Raw genomic sequence first — 22,274 nt, forward strand, 5'->3', positions numbered from 1 at the left:
GCCCGCTCCCTGCCTTGCCGAGTGCGAAGTGCAGGGAGCCTTCTGCGCACGCGCGAAGAAGGAACTAGGAAGCCGGACCGGTTCGGATCTGGCTGGTTCGGGTCTGGGTGGGGGGTATTTCTTTAAGGGTGGGAGGGCTTGCTTATCCCTCCCGCCTCTTTGCCCCCGCCAGAGGCCGTATTTCATGGAGTAATGGGGGTGCTGGAAACCAGCCGCCCCCGCCGCCAGCAAATTAAGGCACAAATTACCGCTACCACTACTACTGCCGCCGCCGCCACCCGCCCGCTTCCCTCCCTCCCTCCCAGCCGCCCGCCCGCCCGAGTCCTCACCGGATGATGTTGTAAACAGAGGAGCTACTGAACAGAGCTCCTCTCCCTTTGAAGTCCTGCAGGGTAAGCAAGCCCTCCCCGCCCTAAAAGGAAGCCCCCCCTTCGGTGCCGGTCCGGACTGCTCCGGACCATGCACATCCCTAATGCAGGGTGAGCCTATGTTTGTTTTCTCAGAATTCTTGAACAAATTCAGTAAAGTTTGATTCCAGGAGGTGTTTCACACGAGGCTTTTAAAGCCTTTTAACACACATCCAGGGGCGTAACTATAGGGGGGGCAGGGGGGGCACGTGCCCTGGGCGCCACTCTGTTTGATCACGTGGGGGGCGCCAAAAAGTGCCCCCGCCAAGCCCCTGCCTTTCTGGAAATTGCTTTTTTTGTTCGGATTTTTTTTTTTTTTTGGCGCAGCAGGCAGTGTGGGATGCATTGAGCAGTCCCCCTCCCCGGGTCCCGGTGCCCCCCCCCATTGCTCCTGGGCAGAGGCGTAACTATAGGGGGGGCGGGGGGGCATGTGCCCCAGGCGCCATCTTTTCTGGTCACGTGGGGGGCGCCGCCATGACCAATTTTTTTTTTAATTTTTTTTAAAAAAATGTTAATACAAATGTTTCCTGCTCAGTGCAGCAGTGCTGCAGCAGTCAAGGGAGCGCATCAGTGCCCCCTTCCCCACGAGCGGTCCCTTCCGCACTGCCTGCGCCCCCCCCCCCATTGCTTTGCTGGCACCTGGCAGCCAGTCAGTGGCCTGGCTTGGCGGCGGGCGCTTGTGAGGAAAAACCTAAGTATAATGTGGTATGTTGGGGGGGCGGGGGGGCACGTGGGGGGCGCCATTTCAGTGCTTGCCCCGGGCGCCGTTTTCCCTAGTTACGCCTCTGCTCCTGGGCGCCGCAGTGCGGGCGCCTAAAGTTGCACTGCAGTGCCTGCCTGCTTGCTGCTTGCTTCGGCGAATCGGCGTCACCGTCATTTCATTAATCATATATCACTCCGCTCGTTAACGCTCTCACTTCCCGCCCCGCGGCGCCGCCTTCCCCACCAGTCGCACATGCCTGTCTGGCCCTCCCCTCCCTTACAAAAAGGGCGCTTGGCGCTTGCCTTCGTTCGTTCTAACCTTGTGGAGTGGAGTTTATGATCAGGCCCTCTAGTGGCTTGCCGCTTGCCAGGGTCTCTCTCCCACTCGCACACGCACGCACGCAACTTTCTGAGCATGCGTGAGTCCTCCCAGCTCGCCTTCTGCACGTGGCATTGGCGACGAGGCAGGGTGGGACTGGGAGAGCGTTGCTGCTGCTGGCTGGGCGCAGGCACAGGAGGACAACAACATTAAGAGGGATTCGAACAAGAAAAGGTTTGTGTGCCTTAAATTAATCTTTATTTGGTGCGGTTGCCTTGGCTGGGGCGGCGGTTGTTCTCCTTGCTGGGGCTCGAAGATGGTCTTAAAGCGGCAGGGACAGTGCAGCCCCTGCCGTCATCGGTTGAGCAGCTCCAGGCAGGCAGCAGTTCCAGGGTCTCCATCCTTTCCCTCAGGCGGAGGTGCAAACACTTGGGAGCCTAAGCCCTGTGTGTGTGTGTGTTGGTTCCTCCCCCCCCCGCCCCTTCCTCCACGCTGCTTCCCATTGCGTTCCTCCTCTAATCAATTTTAAATTAGCTGTAGGATGAGGGGTGCGCTCCTTCCTAAGCCCTCTGTGTGTGTGTGTGTTGGTTCCTCCCCCCCGCCCCTTCCTCCACGCTGCTTCCCATTGCATTCCTCCTCTAATCAATTTTAAATTAGCTGTAGGATGAGGGGTGTGCTCCTTCCTAAGCCCTCTGTGTGTGTGTGTGTTGGTTCCCCCCCGCCCCTTCCTCCACGCTGCTTCCCGTTGCGTTCCTCCTTTAATCCATTTTAAATTAGCTGTAGGATGAGGGGTGCGCTCCTTCCTAAACCCTGTGTGTGTGTGTGTTGGTTCCCCCCCCGCCCCTTCCTCCACGCTGCTTCCCGTTGCGTTCCTCCTTTAATCCATTTTAAATTAGCTGTAGGATGAGGGGTGCGCTCCTTCCTAAGCCCTCTGTGTGTGTGTGTGTGTGTGTGTTGGTCCCCCCCCCCAGTTATGCCGTTTCCCCTAGTTACGCCTCTGGGTGTGTGTGTGTGTAGGATCTTGATTATGGAAGTTGGCTGAGTGTCAGGATGGGACAGGTGTCTTGTGTGCACGCTGCAGTAGTATTTAGGAACATAGGAAGCTGCCATATACTGAGTCAGACCATTGGTCTATCTAGCTCAGTATTGTCTACCCAGTCTGGCAGCGGCTTCTCCAAGGTTGCAGGCAGGAGTCTCTTGCAACCCTATCTTGGAGATGCTGCCATGGAGGGAACTTGGGACCTAGATGCTCTTCCCAGAGTGGCTCCATCTCCTGAGGGGAATATCTTCCAGTGCTCACACTTCTAGTCTCCCATTCAAATGCAAACCAGGGTGGACCCTGCTTAGCTAAGGGGGCGGCGGGGGTGGGGTGGGCGCAATTTCAGTGCTTGCCCCGGGCGCCGTTTTCCCTAGTTACACCTCTGCACACATCTCCTCGGGAATGGAGGTGCTGCATTCACATGTTGGCCAGATTTACCCTGAAGTCCCTGCAAGTTATTGGAGAGCAGTTCACACACAAGAAAAATAAAATAAAATAAAAGCACACACATGCTTCACAGTTCTCACTCAGACCTTCTGGGTTGCAAAACAACTTGAACATAAGTGCATTTATACATGAATGAATGAATATAATATTGTTTGTTCCAGAAGTTTTTGTAATTTTCTGCCATGAAACAAGCAAAAGGTCTTTTTAGATCGTAAAAAGCCAGAAATTTAAAGCCAGAAATTTTTCAATCTGTTTTAAATTAAATATTCAGACACTTCTCAGTCTCCCCCCCATATCAAAGCCCTATGGCAAGCAGATCCCTATATACCGGGGGGGGGGTAACCACAAAAAGGAATTCACAGTCTACCTTGCAAAAGCTGTGTTGGATGGTCTGGGCAGAGAGTCTGCTGCAGAGAACTCTTCCATCCTGCCTCCTTCCTGGCTTGCTGGGGAATGCCAAGTTCAGGCTTCAGGGAGGCCTACTCAGAGGCCTCTCTGGAAGCCCCGCCCACCTGCCAATCAGCTGAGAGGCGGGGAGAGAAGAAAAGCTTTCTGCAGTTTGCAGACCACTTGGATCCTAGGCCAGAGCCGGAGGACAAGGCAAGCAGGGTGGCAAGTGGCTGAGGGGCCCTGGGGCCGGGCCGGTGGGCAATGGGGTGGGGGTGGCAGGAACTGGTGTGGTGGTCCCTCCTCAGTGGTGCCTAGGGCATGTGCCCTGGCTGCCCCCCCAAGTTCCACCCTTGAATGCAGGTGGTGTGCCTTTCTCTTGACAAGATGCATCCTTTCTTGCCTCGTTGCAGGCACTGTCATGGTTAGGTGTGCAGTGGCTTGTGATATCCATGTTGAGATCTGATTTGGCAATTTTGCTGAGCCAAGGCAAAGGGATGTGTATTAGTTGCTAGGCAACAGCAAGGGACTTTCAGCTGCTGTTTTGTTGGCTCCCTGACACCTGGGCCAAATATCCCATTTACTTTTGGAGTTGGCCCTGGGCTGGGATATATTGATACAGATATGAACTATTCTCTATCAGAAGAAAAGAGAAAGAGAGAGAGAGAGAGAAACTATTTGCTAAATGTGCTTTCAAAATTCACCCATCTGGTCTTGGCAAAATAAGGAAATTCTATAAAAGTAGTTCCATTTTTATTAAGGGGCATCCAAAACAGTCATATCTCCTGGAGCTGTTTATTTCTCTTAAGTTAAAACAATTAGTAGACTAAATGTTGGTCACTCTGGCCAGGAAATTGAATCCTTTTAAGAAAATCAATGTATGACCATCCAGTTAGCATAATGTTAATAAAATGTAATAATGGTGTCAGGATTACAGAAACTCTCTCTTCACTTTTAAAAGGAAACTGACATTGAAGATTGGATGATATTCCTGAATCATTGCCAGAGTATCAAGCTTTTTGCCTAGAGCTGTCTGAATCAGGCGCACCATTTGTCTGAAACATCACCTCTTTGCATTACTGCATTCATGGGCACAGCACTCCCATGGTGATGTGTTGTTCTAGGTGCAAACACTCAGCCCAATGTATCCCATTAAGAAGGCATCTTCTGTTGATTCTAATGATTCTTCTCAGTGCATGCACAATGAGCCTCAAGAGCAAACATATTCTTCTCCTTACACTTGACCATCTTTAAGGGCTGTTAGAGATGGTCAAGGACAGGCATTCGACCACTGAGTTGTGTAGCTAATGCAGTGGTCCCTGCATTGGTGTCTTATTTCATTGTCATATCAAATCTAACATCTGCAGTGACAAGTGCTGTCTTTCAGGCTTTCCTTCTTCTCTCTTCTCTGGCAGAAAAATAAATAAATAAATAAATAAAAATATGCAAGTTTTATTGCAGTTCTATCTCTACATCCTATTAAAACAAATATTTAATATTTTAAAAATATATACACAGCATTTTATTGCTACTTATGTAAATAATAGCACAGTTGTCTCTTTTAATTTGCCTTCCCCTTCTTCCTTAGCAACGTCCAGCTCCCTTGGAGGAACCACGATCCCCATAGTGGCTTCCACCCTGGCCAGTCTGCTCCTTAGCAGCCTCAATTGTCCCCTCAGTGCCTTGAAGCTTTGTAAGCATTCCTGGCAGCTGCTGAGGTCTCTTTGGCCTTGAAGGAGAGAAAACAAACAGGGTGAAGGGGCCTGTCCTCCACCATGTCAGTCCCTGCACGGACTTCTAGTCCCCTTCCATGCCCAGCACAGACTCCTCCTCTCTGTCTTGAAAACCCTCCATGGCTATGTACCCCCCCCCCCCGCCCCGTGAACTTGCACCTCGTCAGGTTGATTTTTGCTCTTCCAGCTTCTCTGTCTTCAGGAGCCAGCTGAAGGTCTCCTGCTCTCTAAAACAACTCTTTCTCTTCCCTCTCGCTGACCCTTGGGTCTGGAACAGCCACTCAGATGCGGCCCCTCGTCTCTCTCCTATCCCTCCAATGATACCTGAAAACCCACCTCCACAGCGCAGCCTTTGGCGTAATGCCTCAGTAGAGGCAGCTCCATCGGCTTGAATTGAATGCCCCTTATGCTTTCCTCTCCCATTCCTTCTCTTCCTCACTTCTCTCTCCAAAGCCAAACTTTAGACTGTATGCTCCTGGTGGCAGGGAACTTTTGCCCATGTACATTGATGACACTATAAGGAGGATTTGCAATATGCACAATTGTATATCATCCTCCTTGGTTTCCTGTTTCATCTCAGCTTAAACTCAAAAGGGCTGATATTTGTTTTCCTTTTAGCATTCATATTCTGCTCTTCCTCAAGCAGCTCAGGGAGGTTTATACATGGTTATTTTTTCCTCACAATAACTCTAAGAGGTAAGTTAGGCTGTGGGACAAGTGACTGGCCCAAAGTCACCCAGAGAGTTTCATGACTGGATGAGAATTCAAACCTGGGTCTCCCTGGTCCTAAGCAGGTGCAGCTGAAATACATACACATCTTTCCCCCACTTCCCCCCACCTCAGCTTCCCTCTACTTCTTCTATTGTATCCCTGCCTCTGTTTTTAGACTATAAGTTTTTTAGATTGTAAAATCACAATGAGGATGGAAAAGGTAGAGGTTATGGAGTGCTGCCTCTGTGAGACTTACGGTCACGCAGCTGATGGATCTGCATCTCTACCAAACTCTGCAGAGTTTCTTTCACATTGCTGAGGTCCGGCTCCAGAGGAGGTGGGGAAGGAGGAGGAGGTAGAGAGGGATGCAGGTGGAGGGTGGGATGGAGGCAACCTCAAGGGAGGCAGAGGACAATGATGAATCAGACCCAGAGGGCTGGAGAAGTGCAGCAGGGCCTGCAGGAACATCTGCAAGAGAGAAGAAGAAGCAGGAGGTCAGCTGCAAAGGCTGACATCCTACCACACCCACCATCACTTGCCCTCACTGCTCACTCTGAGAAGCTGCTTGGATTACAGGCACTGGAGCTTGGACACATGAAAGACAGAAAACGAAGGAACACTTCAGCAAGCACTGACAACCCACTCACAGGCCTCCCCCCTGAAACCTTAGATGCAGACTCAAATCAAGCATTTCAACATGAAATAAACAAAAGAGCCATTCTTAGCCCAGCAGCAATTTCAGGGGCATGCTGTGAACATATCTTCCCTTTCCCACCGCTGCAGCTGAACTTCACTGCAGATGAGCCTTGTCCGTGTGTGTCCAATTTGCAGGTTGATGGCCTGGAGAGAATGAGGGAACTGTTGGGAAATGCGGCGAACCCTCAGTTCTGCAACAAAGAGAACAAAAAGGAACAAATGTTGTATGTGTTGACCAGGCTGAGTACTGGTGACTTGCAAAAAAGGCAGTGTTAGGGCTTAGTCCATCATCTGGGCTGGGTATCACAACTGCAGCTTATCTTTGTGCTGGGTGTATATGCAAAAGGTTTCTGAGGTGTCGCAATACTTACGCTGCTGGACATAGTCATGCTGTAACCCTTTGAGGAGTTCTTGCTGAAGATAGTTATCAGCAATGGAAGGCTCTAGTAAGGGCTCTGACACAGAAACTGCTTCCTTTGGAGTGTCTGTGAGGATGGAAGGACCTGGCACTGAGGTATCCTCAATGAGCACTTTCCCCAGTATGTCATTGGTGTTGGAAGGGGTTCATATGCAAGGTGTTGGAAGGGGTTCTGGCATTGAGGTTTCCTCAATGAGCTCTTCCTCCAGGATGTCGTTGGTGATGCGAGGTGCTGGAAGAGGTTCTGGCACGGAGGGTTCCTCAGTGAGCTCTTCCTCCAGGATGTTGTTGGTGATGCGAGGTGCTGGAAGAGGTTCTGGCATGGAAGGTTCCTCAATGAGCACTTCGCCCAGGATGTTGTTGGTGATGTGAGGTGCTGGAAGAAGTTCTGGCATGGAGGGTTCCTCAATGAGCTCTTTCCCCAGAGTGTCCCCCAAAACATTGGGGGGTCCCCCAGAAAATGGTGCAACATGGGTTGGGTTTCTGGGATGACCTGAAAGAGAGGAAAGAAAGCAGGAATCAGGAAATGATCGTGGCTTGTAGGCCTGATAGAAATGGCCTCCCTTTTCTGCCTAGGTTAGCCAGCTGGGAAGTAGCCTGGGATTGTGGGTGAGGTGGGCCACCCAAGGAAACAAGCAAGGAATGAAGAGAAGTACATTGCATAGCACTAACTGGCAAGACAGCCCTCACCAAGTACACTTCAGAAGGGAGTGCAATGGCTAGGCTCTGCCTGCTGTACATACAAGTGCAGCTGCCTTCTACCAAGTCATACTCTTGGCTCTCTTTGCCCTACTGTGGCTGGTAGCCACTCTTGGGCAGAGGCCTTTTCCTAGCTAGCTAAGATCCTTTAACAGAAGATGATGAAGTCTCAACAGGAGACCTTGTGCATGCAAAGCAATTGTTCCACTACTTGGCTATGGGCTCTCCCTTCTGTGTGAGGAAGGAAGCTTCTCCTTTGAGCAGAATGGGAGCTGATGGTTGACATGGACTATCTCTGGTTCACGAACCAACCCACAGTTACAGCCTCTTGGCCTAGTGGGGTGGGGGGTCTTGAAAATCTGCCTGGATGCCATAAGCAGGAAGCATAGCTGTGATCTCAGGAATGCGGGCCTGGCTCCTAGAGGTAGAAAACTGTGGTCGGAGAAAGAAAGAGTCTCTTTGGACCAAGCTCAGAGCACATTGGCCAGGAAATGTTGCCCTTGTTTTCAAGTGATCCTCCAATTCCATCTTGACCCATGTAATTGTCAAAAAATGAGATACTTTGGAAATAATTAGCTTCCTCTTCTTGAAGGCAGGGAGAAAAAGACCCAGAGGATGTTTTGGGGCTGGGTGTGGGCAAAGGGTTCTCACAGGACTTTTTCAAAAGTGCACAACCTCTAAAGGAGAATGACCAAACCTACCTGCCTGCTGCCACAGCCCTTTCCCCATCTCCTCCTCGAATGGAGGATAGCTAGATGTGACTCACAGAGCACACACCCCACCCCAGTCTCCTCTAACACTTTCGGCTGCATCAACAGCAAAGGATAGAGGTGGCTGAACCTGCCATCCTGCTATCCATCCATCAGATGGATGTCTGCCCATCTCTCTCCATTGTCTAAGAGAAACAGTTCTCCAAGGAGGCTTTCCCTGGGGGGCTGGGGAGCCCTGAGGAAAAGCAGGCACTCTCATCATCCACTGACCTGTCAGTGCCCCCTCTTCATCTTCATCCCTGCAGAGATAAGGAGAAATATTCTTAGTAGCAAATCACAGGAAAGAGAGGGTCTCCTCCCCCAGTAATACTAGGGGTATTACTAGTATTACTAGGGGTATTACTAGTATGTGCCCTCCCTCTAATTTTAATTCACATGCAGCCAAGTATGTCCTCTCCCCTAATCCTTCTAGCTGGCCCTGCTAATTTTGGATGATTCCATAGTTGGGAGCAGTGAATGTAATTGCCATTGAATGTCACTCACTGCATTTTGCTCAGAGTATTTTTCATTGAGGATTGACTGGTTGTGGTGGGGCGGGGGGTGGGCCTGCTCTCATAGTTCACAGTCATGAGGCCAGCTTTCCCATCCCTCTCCAGTGTAGTTTCCCCACTTTTTAAAAAGTCCCTCCCCAAAGGGACACATACATGCTGTTTTGTGTTTTAAATAAGGAGGGAGGCAGCCTGCCAAAGGTATCAAGGGGACAGTTGATGAAATTGGCATTTGATTCAGCAGCCAATTACTGGCATTCTGAACATGGAAAGGAGATGGGCTCACCTTGATGAGGCAATATATGCCACACCTGGGTTTGGGCTATGTCTGAACACCTCCCCCTCATCACTCCCCACCCCCCATCCCTTCAGCTGGCCACACCAGAGCCAAAAGCATTAAGAGGAGTCAAGGGTAGAGAAGAGAGCAACTCACTTTGGTTCTGCCTCTGGGTGAGACCTATGGGAACATGAAAGAAGAAAAGGTTAGGCATGTTCTTGGAAATAACATGGGGGTGCCGGGGGGCAGCTCTTGAAGTCAGCTTCAACTGGTGGGCAGGATTTCCCCACAACCCCCCAAGTGGGCCCACAGGAGCCAGCCAGTAGCTCCTGAGTGATACAGCTTCACCAGTCTAGGACCTCCAAGCTTAAGAAACACAGTGGAAATCAGCCAAGCAGGTGAACTTCGAGGGCCGCCTGCATTTCAGGGAGAAGCTGTGTGGTGTGAATAGTGGTGGTGAACTTGTGACCACTGAAGTTCCCACAGGGAGCACAAACACGTGTGAACACAGCAGGCTGGGCTTCAGTTCTCTGCCCAGACAGGCTAAATCAACGGAAGGGCATCTTTATAAACCAAGTCCACACCGCCATTAGATTTTGCTTCACCCACCATGCCAGAGACTTACCTGCAGGCCACACATGACCAGCAGCCACCCATCTTGACAACTAAGCTGATAAGCTGCTAATAAACTGACAGCCGAAGACAGCCAATTTATCGAAGATGCTTCAGCTAATCTAAAACACTGCCAAGTGAGCCTGCTGCAGAATCTTCGCAGGTTTCCAAGGGGAACCCTGATGGCAGAATTCTGTGGCTGACTGTGAAGTCACACGTTACTGTTACTGGTCATGCTGGCTCTGGTTTGAATCCAAACACTGTCTTGGGGGTGCAGCTCAAAGTGTCAGAGCACCAGGGGCGAGTCATCCCAGTCCTGCCCTCCCTGCTCCCCACATGTCACTTTCTATTCATTTGACTTTCCCCTTCTGTTAACAAATTCTGAAGGAAGGGGATGCTTGTGGATAGTGGTGGACTGCAGCTGCTGCTTGTACAGTTGGAAACAAAGTTTATAATAAGCCTTGCATGAGTCCTCTGTAACATGTAAGAGGGCAAAGGCAACAGCCACATCCATTGCATGTCCCCAGCTAATTTCCCACCTAATCACTTAGATTAGATTTCCACCTAATCACTTGCTGAAGTCCTTTAGCTAGGAAATTCCTCTAAATCACATTCAGCACTGAGGCCCTTCTCTGTTCAGAATAAACAAAAAGAAAGCCAATTAACTTGTGGAACTCACCACCTCTAGATGCGGTGATGACCACTGACTTAGATGGGCTTGAAAGGGGGTTAGAAACATTCATGGAGGAGGAGAGATCCCTCTGTGGCTATTAGTCATGATGGCTACAGAGAACCTCCAGGTGCACAGGCAGAATCCCAGATGCTGGGAACATGCAGTGGGTGCGGCTGTTGCCTTTGCATTCTTACATGTTACAGAGGAAGCATACAGGTTTATTTTAAACTTTGTGTCCAACTGCACAAGCAGTGGCTGCAGTGCACCCCTACCCACAAGCATCCCATTCCCTCAGAATTTGCTTACAGAAGGAAAAAGGCGAATGAATTGAAAGCGACCGAGGGGGGGGGGAATAAGAAGGACAAAGAAAGAGGGGGAGCACAAAAAATGAAGATGACCCACAAAGAATGAGAGGGCGCAACAGAAGGCTGTAATGTACTTTTAGTATAAGGTTATGACAATGGAAAGCAAACAATTATCCCCGCCCCCTCTGTTTCTTCTTAGGAAACAACCCACATCCTTATTAAACTCAATAGGCCCAACTGTACAAAATCTTAGTTTCTGCTGCATATAGTTTGATGTACTGCACATTAAAATGAACATTGGACAAAGGGACCTCCTCTCTGTCCTCTCAAAAGACCCACCATGGTAGCTCATGGCCCCACAGGGGATGGATGAATCCTGCTAAAGATGCTACTCTTACATTTTTAGGCATTCTAGTGATTGCCTCCTTACAGCTATTATTTCTGCCACTATAGTTAAACCATATGTTGTTGTTGGAAGTGCTTTTGCTTAATGTTTTGTTGACATTGTGTCAGCTGGTATGTATCCCTCACTTCCTGCCCCTCTGGCTGCTGCCGCCACCAACAGCACTGCAATTACTCTCCAGTATATTATTTTATCAGGAAGCAAAAAGGTGTCACATAGAAATACGGAAGCACTCAGTTGCTGTTGAAAGTCACTTTGCTCAGAGTGTTTTTTGCTCAGAGTGTTTTTCCTTGAGGATTGACTGGTTGGTAGGGTGGGGGGGGCAGAGGCGCTCTTACCCCCGGACATTGGGGCCCTGGTCCATGGCCTCCAGGGGCAGACTCCAAATGGTCAGGGGGGGCTCCCTCCTGCAACCACCTGTACCCGCCTCGCCACACCGTACGCCCGGTGTTTTTGTTTTGTATAATTTAAGCGAGGAGTGGCAGCTGGGGAGTGAGCTTAGCAAGACTTGCCTACCTGCTCCCCCAGTGTTGTCCGAAGTGACCGCTGGGCTTGTCTGTTCAGCCCAGTGGCTCTTGATAACTGCGAGGCGCTCCAGCGCATGGCATCATGGGCTTGTGGCAATCTATTTTAACTGCACCGGTGCGCTGTAGCACCTTGCAGTAAACAAGAGCCTCTGGGCCGAATGGACAGGCCGAGTGGTCACTCCGGTCACCACCACCGGGGGAGTGGGAGGCAAGTCCTGCTCAGCTCACCCCCCGGCCCACCCCTCAGCCACACACATGCCATGGTGGCTTGAATTATGCAAAACCAAAAAAACCAAAAACAGAGGCATGGCGTGGCGGGCGCAGGGTGGCTGCTGGAGGCACCCCAATTGCCTAGGTGCATCCCTGGCACGGGGAAGGGCGGACCTGCTCTCATAGTTTACAGTCATGAGGCCAACTTTCCCACCCCTCTCCACAGAAGTTTTTCAACTTTTTAAAGAGTCCCCCCACAAAAAATAAATAAAAATAAAGGACATGTTTCACATGAAAGAATGGCAACAAAAAGAAGAGGACCTAGGTGAGTCCAATAGAAACTCTATATTGCACCACAAGAACCCACCCACACAAAAGCTTTGCTGTATGCAATATTAAAATAAATCTGTAAAAAGACATTAAGGGGACACATTCAACTGCAACCTAATATTGTAAGGATTTTTCTCAAAACATACCAAAGGATGAAAGTTGCTGGATATTTAATATATACTGTTTTAGAATTACCCACATATATACTCAAATCAATACATAAATCCTTAAAATCATCAAAATTCACATATACATACACATTAAAATAACCAATAATACCCATTATGTTAATATTTCATATGGGCTAATACATAAAATCTAAAAGCACCCAACTATTCTTTCAATAATCCCTTTGTTTTATAGCTTCATGAGTTCCAAACTTCCAAAAGGTGCACAAATGCAAAGAAGGGGTCACAAAACTCTATATGGACTTCTTGTACCACATGTGCTGATGTTTTAAAATCCACATCCATAAGTAGCTTCCTCTGTCTCAAAAAGGTGATAAAACCAGCTCCATATTCTACAATGCATGTGTAAGCACTCCTTTCTGTACTGAGCTGAAAATGCCATCAGATAAATTCTGATTTTCTTTATATCTATCGCCCTGTTCAGATGTTAGATTATGTTCATATGTTAGATTATGTTCATATGTTAAAGATGCTACACATGTACACATTTTTCTGTGAATGCTTGTACATGGATTCATTTAAAAGCTGGACCTGGGTACAGGCCCCTCAAACACAGGCTACAGATATGAAGTGTACCATTGTTTGTGCATTGAACGTAACTTGTGAATAGGGCTTATTTGTACACATAATATGCTTTCAAGGACACTGATTCCAAGTATGCTTACATGGCAGTCCAAGGAGCACACTTCAATTTCCTTAAAAGGAAACAGCACTAGCATTTTATGCTGTTTTTGTAATATCTTTTATTGACCGACCAATCAATCAAACTATATCAGGGGCTATCAGTGGCCAGTTATGGAGAAGATGGCATGATTCTGTCATGAATACAATGTAGCAACACATGTATTTTACCATAGGAATGTTTACAAAATATATAATGCATAAAGGTGGCATAAAGACACTGGTTGATACCAATGCTGACAAGGCACATGTGAATCCATGTCAGCATCCAGACTGCTGCTGCTCCATTGCACTCGTGGGAGACTGTCCAATGACAGTCAAAATGAACATTTTGACTTCCCCTTCCCTCTGAAGCCCACTGTGTGTCCCCAAAAGATGTCCCTGAGGGTTTCACAGCCCTTTGGAACATATTTTTCTGATGCACAATGGCCCCCTGTCCAAACATCTGACACCCATCTTTCAGATAACTTTACCATAATATCAGCTGAAAAATACAAGTCAAGCTTGTTAATCTTTTAATATTTCAAAAACTATATGGCAGTGGACATAGCCAGACCAAAAAATGCATGAAATATCCAAATACTATGTGGAGGTATACTTGGAAAACTAAACAGAAGTGCCTATCTAATTCTCTACTATGCACTGTAGCATCACTATTACATAAGTTAATGGAGAATTTGACTTTTGGAGAATTTGACTTTTCCCAGATACTCTGAAAATAATTAAAGGATATGCAGAGTAAACTGCGTCACTGCTTGGAATATATTCTAGTATTTCAGACAGTTAAAATGAGAGAAAGAGAGCAAGAAACTCCCAGTGGGCCTTAAAACTAAGGATTTCACACTGATTCAAAGACAAACTCACCATTAATAGCCATATTATTAAGACATCATATTTAACTCACTTATCACAAGAAGCAAAGTAAGAGCAAATGAATACAATCCTAGTTCATAAGCTTCAGCTAAGTATTCACAAGCCCTGATTCTCTGTAGATAGTGCCAATCTGAATATGTGTACAGTGACTTATATTATATTAATTTTTTAAAAAATGATTCACCTGTAGCCCCTTCGAGGGGCTTCCTAAAGGCCATGAGGGGGGCTGCAAAGGTTCCCCTCCCCCCTCTGGCCTCTAGGGCCTTGCAGGGACCATTTGAGCATGTGCGGTGGCCATTTTAAAATATATATTTTTTAAAAATGGCTGAAAACAAAATGGCCACCACGCATGCTCAAATGGCCTCTGCGAGGCCTGGCATGGCCTAGGGACTCACAGAGGCCATTTGAGCATGCACGGTGGCCATTTTGTTTTTGGTGGCCATTATTTATTTATTTATTTATTTATTTATTTTTTAAAAAGGCGCCCCCTTCAAGTGGCACCCAGGGCACGTGCCCTGCCTGCCCCACCCTAGATACTCCCCTGGTATATTGTGAGAGAGAAACTTTGTGGAACTATGAGGCGAGGTGCTTGTAAAACACCACATTGAAATGCATTCCCAGCCCGACTGTTACTGCTCTGGCTGTTGTGTTGTGCTGCCGCCTGCACAGCCTGGGGCTGCAGTTTCCCCTTCACTTTGCATTGCAATGGCCAGTGGGGTCCTGGGGAGCCGGAGTGAGTGTTGTGGCTTCCTCTGTACGTTTCTCTCGCTGGCTCAGGCTCACCTCTCCCTCTGTTATTTGGAACAGCAGGGGTGAGAGATGCTGCTGCTCTGGCAGCACGGAGGTAGCTTGCAGTTTTCCTTACACAGACTGCATACTGTGGGACTCACTGAACTGAAGTCCAAGGTTGCCACTAAAAATCCAGACTGCATCTTTCTATTCAGTCATAATGTCAGGGGCTGAACTGAGGATTCCCTCACTCCGCCCGCCCCTTGTATCTCCCTGTTCCTTCCCAGCGTCACTCTCATTCAGCTGGCTATAATGAGCGCCTTTTGACTCCTGCTGCCAAGAGGATAATCTGCCTTGCATGCTTGCATGCTTTCCCCTTCCCATCTCCTGCCCTTTTTACAGCCAGGTGGGTTGAATCGCTGTAGGGAACCCTGATCATGGAAAGATCGCAGAGTGCTCCCTGATGTCACGCCCTCGATCTCCGACAGCGAGGAGGAAGGGGAAGCTGTAAACTTTCCAGCCGAGTCAGGAGTGTCTGAGGGGCAGAGCCCGGCTGTCAGCGTTCATGAAACGGCTGTGGTAGATCCAACTAATGATTTAGAGCAGGCACAACAACCTGAGTCAGCAGAAAGCATGAGAGACCAATCGGAAGAAGAACTAGGCAATGAAACACTGACACCACAACAACGCAGGCGCAATAAACGCAGAACGCAATTAGAATCTATTAGAAGGAGCAAACGCCTCTTGCTGAAGGCTGATAAGCCGTGAATGATTGCCAGCTGGGAGCTATCGGCTTCCGCTATAAATCCTGTCACCAGCCGTCTACTCCTTGCTGAAAAACAACGTACGTCATTCAGTCGACAGCATTCAGCCAAGCCGTGAACTTCCCTGGCATTTGGCCAGACCTTGACACCTGACTGACTTCTCAAGCAGAATAGCAAGTGCGGGGGGAGAAAGCAAAGGGAGGCATGGAGGAGGAGGAAGGGCTCAAATCCACCGCACTCAGTGACTGAACTGGGCTTTTCCATTCCTTTGCTTAGTTGGAGCACAAACCTAGGCAGGGCTTACTCAGAAGCAAACCCCACTGCCTTCACTGCGATCGACTCTCCGCTCATGTAAACTTGTAATAGGATTGCAGCCTTCAAGACCTCCCTTCTTTCCTTTCAATGTTTCTCAGTCTTCCCTTTCCTGCAATTTCCCCTTCCTTCCTTTCTCTCCTTTCCTTCCCCATCAAGATCCTGCTCTTCTCTATCCTTCTTTTATTTCTATCACTCCCCACCACCTCTTCCTTTCTTTCCTATTTCCATCCATCCATTTCTCTTTCTTCCTCTCCCTCCTTCTTCCTCCCTCTCTCCAGTTCCTTCCTTCCGCACCCATTAAGTCAACTGTACTCAGATCTGAGAATTCAGCTGTTGGATTGGGCTCTCTCTGGGTTTGCCCTCGAAAAATCTTTGTCCAGGGAAGCTTGCTTGCTTGCTTGCTTGCTTGCTTGCTTGCTTGCTTGCTTGCTTTCTTTCTTTCTTTCTTTCTTTCTTTCTTTCTTTCTTTCTTTCTCCTTGTTTTAAAGAACTGCGTAGCTTTTCAGTCTCAATAATCAGCTTTAAGAAAAACAACACTCTTTCTCTCTATCTCTTATTCCTGTCTATACCTTGTAGCCCAAATGCACGGCAGGCTGAACTCCAGGCTTACTCTGGAGGAGTCCTGCTGAAAGCAATTGCACTTGAGTAAGCTCACTGTTTGTTACAGTTCATATTTTCATCGAATTTAAAATAAAAATTAAATCCCTCCCGCTCATTGGCAGCAGTGCTTTCCCTCCTTAAATTGGGTCTTTCAAAAAAATACCAGATCTCCCCATGGAAATGTGCAAATCCTTTTTCTTGACACCTTTAGGTAGTTGCCTTTCCCCAGGAATCTTGTTTTGTTTTGCTTTAAAATAAGTAGATTATGAAAAGGGCCTTAAAAATAGAAATAAAGATGGGGGCTCTTTTTTAAAAAGCAAATGCTCCCCTCCTCTCAATTAGTTTTTAGTAATTAATCTATTAGACAGTGCAATAAATTTAATGTATTGTTTTAGTGGAGGGCAATATTTTTACTGGGTTTCAGAAGATACTCTCTCAAGCTGCCTTTGAAGTAGATGGGGTATCATCAATCAGATAAGGAAACTATGGCAGAGGGCAGCTTCTGGCTTTACACAGCAGTAAGCACAGTGGGGGAGCAGGGTCCAATCTAGATTTCCTGGCAAACATACCTGAATGATTGTATATATCCCATGTAATGTGAATCAGTGCTGGACTAGGACTGGGAAGACCTGAGTTTGAATGCCTGTTCAGCCATGAGACTTGCTGGATGACTCTGGACCAGTCACTTCTCTCTCAGCCTAACCTACATCACAGGGTTGTTGTGAGGAGAAACTTAAGTATGTAGTACACTGCCCTGGGCTCCTTGGAGGAGGAGGAAGAGCGGGATATTAAAAATGTTAAATAAATAAATAAATAAAAGTGTGAATGTTGCTGCTTACTGGCAGATAGCAGCGGGGGGGGGGGCAGGGGTGTTGCTAATACGCACTGCTGGATTTGGAATGGAAGCAGGGCTTATGCTGCTTGAAAGACCATCACTGACTGCTTGAGTGTTCGGCTGCTACTCCATGCTCCATGTTTATATATGTGAATATAGCAGATATCACAAAAATGCCATAGGACTCCATGCCTTTGGAGCTGCCAAGGAGACTTGGGTAGAGAATGCTGTCCTGAAGGCCCAGTTGAGGACCTTCTGCATAGCCTAAACAGGAGATGAGACCCAAGACACTTCCCCCCACTTACCCTACCCCGTTGCGGTGGGATTATTTGAAGGCAAGGCATTTTCCGCACCACTACTAGCCATAGCATCTGTGGTGCGGGTTTGTTTTTGGTTTTTTGGGGTTTAAAGTATATCTTTCCTTTTGCTAGATGAGATCGCATCATAGACCAGTTTGCGTCAGTGAAAGCAAGGAAGATGCAGTTATAATTTTCATGTAGTGCCATAATTTGTAAATTAAAAGATTTGTTAATTAACGAGCTTGACTTGTATTTTTGAGCTGATATTATGGTAAATAGGTTATCTGAAAGATGGGTGTCAGATGTTTGGGGGGGGGCGCAATTTCAGTGCTTGCCCTAGGCGCTATTTTGTCTAGATACACCTCTGTTCCAGAGGCATATGGTGAGCCACTGTGTGAAACAGGGTGCTGGACCTGATAGGCCTTGGGCCTAATCCAGCAGGGCTGTTCTTATGTTAATTACTGGGGAAAATTTTGCAGCTCAGACCAAAAGAACACCTTAGAGATGGCTAGATCTACTATACCTCTCTGTATAATTCTTCTGGGCACTGAAGAGTGTCAAGCTAGACCTTTTAAACTCTATTGTGAAATCCCCTGTTTGTAGTTCATAAAAACTGAAGAGCAGGAAACCTTTATCATGTTACCTTGTTAGTGCCCAATACTGCAGAAAGTCTGCTTCATATTTCTGTGGTGAACTCTTATTTGCTTCCCTCCTAGACATTTGACATTTTATAGATCTACTGCATGGTTTCCTTTCTTTTCTTGTGTGGTATATTCCTTGTGGTTTAGAGTGTGGTAACCTTGTGGCTTAGACTTCAGGCAACAATAGCAAAGGTCTGGTTATTAATTTCAGCTCTAGATCATGTCTTAATACCTTTGTTCTCTATTATTTACCATTCTGGATTTCAGGGGAGGTGTGGGAGGTAAGGAGGCTAATTCTAGAAAGGCCAGTTGATATTTTTAAAAAGAGCAAAGATTAAAGACATTCCTTTCCTATAGTGGCAGTACACTTGAGCATACAGAGTTTTATCAATACCCTTCTCTAGCATTTCCAGCTCTTGTGACTTTATCTGGGACAGGGTCCTTGTAGCCTTGAGAGTTTCAAATGGCTGGGGGTTCTTAATGCTCTTGCAACCAAAATATCAATTATAATTATAAATGTAGATGCATCTGCTGGGGACTTGCCTACTACTTTTTGTAGTAGTACATTGGGATAAAAAGAGGCTATTCCCTTTCCACTCCAAAGCAAGGCAATGTGGCATGGGACAAACTTATATAAGGGTTATCAGCTTTTCAAATAGCTATTGCAAATGTGCCTTTAGTAGCAGCATATAAGGTGCAGACAATGAGTGGGTAGTGACACAGTATATCCATGCTGTGGAAAACTTCACCTGCTGATTTCTGCACATCCAATTGCTGTTAAAGGCACACGAGCAGGTTTTATAGTCCTTCCCAACACTGTTGAAATGTAGATAGCTGGCAGAGTAGAACATCAGTTCCATGTCTCTTGCAGGTATTAGACACTGAAAAGGTGCACCTAGCCATAAAAGAATTATCCATTGCTCCTGTATTATCTTTAGTATCTTTCAAGATTCAAGGCCAAATTAGGTGTTATATTAATCCCATCACTGATCCTATGTGTTTGAGTTCCGTTTGTGAAACAGCAGCTGTTTGGAGGGCCAGGTGGCAGGGAGGTTCTTGACTGGAAACAAGACAAGAGTGAAGTAATGCTTTCAATCTTTTCCTCCACATGGTAACAATACAAGTTGCCCCCAGCTGTTATTTGCCAGTGTAAGATCAGGGCTTGGCAACCTTTTCAAACCAAAAAGCCGAACTACATCAAAATTCAGAACAAGTGGTCAACAAAGAGTCAGTATGTAAGAATGCCCATTTGCATGATTGAAAGCATGCAACTTTATTATTGATAATTGATGCAATGATGATGATGATGATTATTTAATAATAATAATAATAATAATAATAATAATAATAATAATACAAATTCACAGACTTGATTTAATAGGACTTCTGCTGCTGCATCTTCTTGCACAGTTCTTTGTAGTTTACATCATAGGTGGTCAAATTCAGCTTCATGCATGCAGTCAGGCTTCCTTCTGTCACTCTTGAGCACAAATTGCCTTTGATGTGATTTAAATGAGAGAAAGCCTGCTCACACATATAGGTGGCACCAACTCTGAAACCAAGGCCAAGCTGACATTCTGCATGCTATTGTGTCATGTTATACGTCACATCACAGGAAGTTCTTTCCACGTTTGCAGAATCAGATTATCATCGTATTCCGATTTTATCCTGTTAGTCCATTTATGGAGTTTTTCCAAGTCTGCAGGTGGTTGAGCAAGAATTCTTAAGTCAGAATTCAGCTTGACATTTCCCCCCCCATCCAGATAATTCCTACCAGCAGCAGCCTGGAGCCTGGCTCCCGCCGGTTGTAGCAGCTGCCCTCCAACTTGGCTGGGCCCCATGGCGTGCTCTGCTCAGCCAAGCAGAATGCACTGCAGGGCTGGCTGAGTCGGGGTTGGTTGGGTGGGTGGGTGGCTGCAGCTGCAGGTGGGATCTGTGCTCTGCCAGTGTAGATATTCCCCATGCAGCTGGCCTGCAGTGCAGCTGCTGCCTGTAGCAGCAGCAGCTCTCTAACTCAGCTGTGCCCCACCGTGCACTCTTGTTGGCAAACCAGAGCACACTGCAGGGCTGGCTGAGTCAGAGGGCAGTTGCTGAGGTATGCAAGACCTGTGCCCTCCTAGCAGCTGCAGCATGGAACTTTTGAAGCCTACTCTGGGAAGATGAGCAGACCTGAGAAGGTTGCAAGCTTTTCTAAACAACGTTCTTTTCTTCAAACAAACAGGAGGAAGGGGAGATTTTGAAGGGCTATCTCTTTAGGGGAGAAGTCCAAGTGTGTGTGTCTGTCCCCCCCCCCCTTGTTTTGTGGCTGTGTGGCTTTCAGTTATTGTTTCTCTTTTTCCTGGAGAAAGACAGTGGGAGGAGCTAGATTGTGCTGAGGTGAGTCACACCTGGTAGAAGGGGCCACATTCCTGTTGAGTCAGTTTGCCTCCACTTGAAGTCTTCACTCTACATAGGAGCTGGCCAGGGAACTTAGTGACCAGGAATGAGGAAACAGGTATCATAGGGGTTTTGCTTGGAGTTTAGCAGGAAAGTGTGCCAGACAGCTTGAAGAAGCCCCTCTTGGTCACAAGGAGCCCAACTTTAAACTGTTGAATTAGCTGACAACTTCAGGTAAGACCTAACTTCCAAATAAACAATCTCCAAAAACTCTAAACAGCCAACAAAAACAATCATGAAGGAAGAAAGCCAGCAGGGGAGGGGACGATTCCCAGTGTATTTCACAGAGTGTTGCATGGATGACTATCTGCTCAATGGGCAGAAGTCGTGGGTGTGTGCTCAGTGCAAGGAACTCCTGGCTCTCAGGGAACACGTTTGTTACCTCGAAGCCAAGGTGGCTAACCTGGAGAAGCTCAGAGGGTCGGAGACAGGGGCGTAACTAGGTTGGAGTGGGCCCTGAGACAAGATTTTTAAATGGGCCCCCCTGCCGGGAAATTTTTTAATATTAATAATAATAATAATAATAATTCGATTTCTATACCGCCCTTCCAAAAATGGCTCAGGGTGGTTTACAAAGAGAAAAAGGTGCCTCTTTGCCCAGTTAGCAGGGGACTTTTATTCTCACATTTCTGTCCTCATTCAAAACATACAAAAAACAGATGTACAAAATTGAGCAAATGAGAAGACACTAGAAACACTAATTATTAAAATGGGCCCCTTGCTGCAGATTAGCAAAGGAGACTTTCAACCATGCAGGGTGAGCCTATGTTTGTTTTCTCAGAATTCTGAACCAATTCAGTAAAGTTTGATTCCAGGAGGTTTTTCACAAGAGGCTTTTAAAGCCCTTTAACACACATCTCCTCTGGAATAGAGGTGCTGCATTCACATGTTGGCCAGATTTACCCTAAGGGGAAAAAATATAAAAGCACAACACATGCATCACAGTTCTCACTCATGTCTCAGTTCTCACTCAGACCTGGGTTGCAAAACAACTTGAACATAAGTGTATTTATGAATTAATTAATTAATTAATTAATACATAAATAAATTTGTTCCAGAAGTTTTTGTAATTTCCTGCCATGAAACAAGCCACTTATAGGACTTTTTAGAGGGGTTTTTTTAAGCCAGCAAATTTTCCAATCAGTTTTAAATTAAATATTCAGAGACTTCTCAGTCTCCCCACCCCCCATCAAAGCCCTATGGCAAGCAGATCCCTATATAGGGGGTGGGGGGAGTGTAACCACAAAAAGGAATTCATATTCTACCTGGCAAAGGCTGAGCTGTCTGGCCTGGGAAGAGGGTCTGCTGCAGAGAGCTGTAGTGGCCACTCTGACTGCCAGCCTTCTTCCTGGGGCTTGCCAGCCTACTCAAATTCAGGCTTCACTGAGGCCTACACGGAGTCCTCCCTGGAAGCCCCGCCCACCCGCCGATCAGCTGAGAGGCGGGGAGAAAAGCAGCTTGCCTGCTGCTTTGATTTCCGACCAGGACGACAAGCAGGAGAGAGGGCAAACAGCGCAAGTGGCTGAAGGGTCTTGGGGCTGGGCAGGGGGCAATGGGGAGTCATGTGAGGTGTCTCTGGGGGGCCCCTCAGACGACTGCCTCCCCCTGCCTAATGGTAGTTACGCCCCTGGTCGGAGAGGTATGTGAATGAGACTTTCAGGAACATGATAGAGGCAGCCCACTCCCAGGCTGATGGCCTCTCTGCTGTCATGGAGAATGAAGGTCTTGGGGGAAGGATGACATCATTATGAGAGAAACAC

General features: G+C 47.3%; 1 protein-coding gene across 11 annotated transcripts in view; it reads right to left on the bottom strand.

The window, feature by feature from the left end:
* Nucleotides 1–22,274, bottom strand: part of LOC128331449 (CX3C chemokine receptor 1-like) — a 64,202-nt gene that overhangs the window by 37,834 nt on the left and 4,094 nt on the right. Inside the window, exons 1-6 of one of the 11 annotated variants that reach the window (XM_053264895.1) lie at nt 9,719–9,944; nt 9,250–9,273; nt 8,539–8,567; nt 6,813–7,352; nt 6,002–6,632; nt 4,039–4,709 (exon numbers count right to left, since the gene is read on the bottom strand). In XM_053264895.1, the coding sequence (XP_053120870.1) occupies nt 7,006–7,352; nt 8,539–8,567; nt 9,250–9,273; nt 9,719–9,750 (432 nt within the window). In that variant the 5' untranslated portion in view covers nt 9,751–9,944 and the 3' untranslated portion in view covers nt 4,039–4,709; nt 6,002–6,632; nt 6,813–7,005. Of the gene's footprint in view, nt 1–3,281; nt 3,393–4,038; nt 4,710–4,737; nt 5,031–6,001; nt 6,633–6,812; nt 7,353–8,538; nt 8,568–9,249; nt 9,274–9,718; nt 9,945–21,779; nt 22,050–22,274 lie in introns of those variants that run through there. The other 10 variants (XM_053264880.1, XM_053264878.1, XM_053264877.1 and 7 more) reach the window with 10 other exon arrangements.

This window comes from Hemicordylus capensis, chromosome 6 (assembly GCF_027244095.1).
Source record: "Hemicordylus capensis ecotype Gifberg chromosome 6, rHemCap1.1.pri, whole genome shotgun sequence".
Classification (NCBI taxonomy): Eukaryota; Metazoa; Chordata; class Lepidosauria; order Squamata; family Cordylidae; genus Hemicordylus; species Hemicordylus capensis.